The sequence below is a fragment of the Notamacropus eugenii genome, chromosome 5 (genome assembly GCF_028372415.1).
Source record: "Notamacropus eugenii isolate mMacEug1 chromosome 5, mMacEug1.pri_v2, whole genome shotgun sequence".
In the NCBI taxonomy this organism is placed as follows: domain Eukaryota; kingdom Metazoa; phylum Chordata; class Mammalia; order Diprotodontia; family Macropodidae; genus Notamacropus; species Notamacropus eugenii.
The window spans coordinates 93,826,377-93,829,607 of NC_092876.1; the positions used below are offsets into that span (position 1 = coordinate 93,826,377).

Sequence of the window (3,231 nt, forward strand, 5' to 3'; positions counted from 1 at the left end):
TGATCATAATGCTGTTCCTGCCCACCTCACTAAGATATTCTGAGCATCACACAAAATGATAGTGTAAATTCTATTACGATGCTTTTGATTATATCAAGTAAATTCCCATATCCTATCGGAGCTACTGTGTGGGAAGCTAAAACTCAATTTTCAGATGTGCTGGGATACCTTTTCTCTAGCATTTAGTAGCCAAAATGCAGACAAAGATTTAGAAAGAATGTGCTAGTGAGACAAGAGAATTCTCTGCCATCTCTGAATCACATGACAGTGAAACTCATTTCATACTGATACATCTTCCACCACTAGCCATTTATTGCAGGGACTCTTGATATTTACCAAAGCATTCTTACCTGATTTTCTCTTACTGAGGCAGGAAACTATTATTAAGTTATGTACTAGTGGTGATGATAGTGATGATGATGATAGTGATGATGTTGGAGATGTATGCGATTTATACAATACTTTAAATTTACAAAGCGCATGACATATATTTTCTCATTTGTTCTACTTAACAAAGTTTTGAGGTAGCTATGAAATTATTGTATATTTTTCCTATTTCACAGATAAACTGAGATACAAAAAGGTGAAATACTTTCTTCAATGTCATTATCTACTTCCTTCAAGTCCAGTCAGTCAACAAACATTTGCAAAGCACTTACCATATGCTATGTATTGTCCTAAAAATTAGGGATATAAAGGAAGGGAAAATACTACCTCTGCCTTGAATGAACTTGCATCCTAACAGGAAAAACAGTGTGCAAACAATCATGTAAACGCAAATATGTTAAGATTAAATGGAATTAAACTTTCCCTCAAAGGAAAAGCAGTAGCAGTGATTGGGATTAGGAAAGGATTCTTGTAGATAATAATTTGAGATGAACGTTAAAAGAAGTCAAAAACGCCAGGAAGGTGGGTATGAGGAGGAAGGACATTCCAGACATGAGGAAAAATCAGTCAAAAAGCATGGAGATAGAAATACAGTGCTCTTTCCACCTGTGATACAGCTGAAGAACTATTACATCCTCCAAAATAATGGCAAACCATCTTGTGAAGACTACTCTTCTAGTGTATTGACCTTAACAAACACATGCTTGGATGGAATAGTATACTCTACAGTATTCTTTGGTTAATTATCTCTATGCCCTTTAAGAGGATTGTCCTCCCAATTAGAGAAGCATATTTCACAAAGTCTCTGTATTGAATTATATTAACCCCCAGCTTCTGGGAAAGTAAGTAAATTTCATTTCTGTGAAATTTGCTGTTGTTCAGTTGTGTCTGACTATTCATGATCCCACTTGTTTCTTTTGCAGAGATAGTGGAGTGCTGCTTCATTTCTTTCTCCAGGTTATTTTGCAGATGACTAAGTGAGGTAAAAAAGGTTAAGTGACATGCCCAGTGTTACACAAGTAGTGAGAGTCTGAGGCTGGAGTTGAACTCGGATCTCACTGGCTTCAGGCTTGGCACTCTATCACTGTCCTACATAGCTGTTTCTGAGAAAAAGTTTATTAAAATAAATCTTGAACGGGGAGAAAATGAAAAAAATTCATATTTCTCATAATCTATTCTTATTAAGCACCTACATATTATGTACAAGAAAATACATAACATTACAGAGAATATTGAAGAAAAATAAAATAGCCTTTGAATTTAGGAAGTTCATGCTCCAGTTGTAAAGAATTTAATTTATTGTTTCAGGATCTAAATTTTCGCATAAGAAAATTTTGCCTCTTCATGCCATCATGTCGTCTTTCTTTAACAACACCTCACCAACATCCCTGACTTTCTTTCTGACGGGTGTTCCTGGGCTAGAAGCTGCACATGCCTGGATCTCCATCCCCTTTTGCTGTTTGTACATAACAGCCCTCTCTGGAAATGGTATGATACTGTTTGTCATCATTACTGAGCCAAGCCTTCATGAGCCCATGTACTATTTCCTTTCTATGCTCTCTTCCACTGACTTGGGCTTGTGCATTTCCACTCTGTTTACTGTGTTGGGAATATTCTGGTTCAATGTCAGAGAGATCAGTTTTAATGTCTGCTTGACTCAGATGTTCTTTATTCATCTTTTCACTTTCATGGAGTCTTCAGTACTCTTGGCCATGGCCTTTGACCGCTTTGTGGCCATCTCTAACCCACTGAGGTATGCCACGGTACTCACAAACTCAAGAATAATCCAGATTGGTGTGGCAATCGTTACCCGAGGTACAATCATCCTGATACCCCTTGTCTTGTTTCTCAAACGCCTCTCTTTCTGCCGTACACATGTGCTTCACCATTCCTATTGTTTTCATCCTGATGTTATGAAACTCTCGTGTTCAGATACTAAAGTCAACAGTGCATTAGGGCTGACAGCAATTATTTCTACTGCTGGAGTGGACTCGATCTTCATCATCCTCTCCTATATTCTAATCATCAGCTCTATCCTTAGTATTGCATCCCCAAAGGAGCGCAAAAAAGCCTTCAGCACTTGCATCTCCCATGTAACTGCTGTAGCCATCTTCTATATTCCTCTGATCAGCCTGTCCTTTGTCCATAGATTTGGGAAACGAGCCCCTCCCTATGTGCCCACTCTCGTTGCCAATGTTTACCTTCTCATTCCCCCTGCAATGAACCCAATCATTTACAGTATAAAGACCAAACAAATTCGTAAAGCTATTCTCAAAGTCTTTCATTGCAAAGGAGAATGGATCTGACAATTTCTGTTTCCATACAATCTTTAAAAAGAAAATAATTCTTTACTGACAGTAGGATTTTTCAAGAAAGAATTTTAGAATCTAAGAAATGGAAGGGATTCTAGAGGTTAAAAAGTCAGTCCATTTACCACTCAATAAAACAGAAACATTATTTTACATCATCTCTTAAAGATGTTAATCTGTTCTTGCTTTGAACAGACACATCAGGTACAGATATGTTACTGCCTTTCCAGACAGTCCACTTCAGTTTCAGATAGACTTTTTTCTAAAGAAATGACTCCTCTGCAATTCTACCCCCCCATTTGTCTGAATTCTGATCTCTACCATAGCAAAGACTGAGAGACTTTGAGTCAGTTTAATACAACACTCTTAATTAATTAAGTTATTCTCAGAGATGAGGCTCTCTCCTGATGTAGATGGGATGTCTGGTGTTATTCTCAAGGTGGTGTGGTGTAATGGTTCCAGAAATCTATGAAAATTTCAATACCAATAAATCATTTCAGTAGTAACCATCACAGAATTTCAAATCGTGTTTGAA

The 3,231-nt window shown here is 37.4% G+C and overlaps 1 protein-coding gene across 1 annotated transcript; it reads left to right on the forward strand.

Moving 5' to 3' along the window:
• Nucleotides 1-1,739: 1,739 nt before the first annotated feature.
• LOC140508819 (olfactory receptor OR51C1-like) lies at nt 1,740-2,693 on the forward strand. The gene has a single exon (XM_072616691.1). The coding sequence runs from the start codon at nt 1,740-1,742 to the stop codon at nt 2,691-2,693; it is 954 nt and encodes a 317-aa protein (XP_072472792.1).
• Nucleotides 2,694-3,231: the final 538 nt, after the last annotated feature.

Coding starts and splice junctions, on each gene's coding strand:
- LOC140508819 (XM_072616691.1), top strand. CDS start 1,740: ATGTCGTCTTTCTTTAACAACACCTCACCAACATCCCTGACTTTCTTT.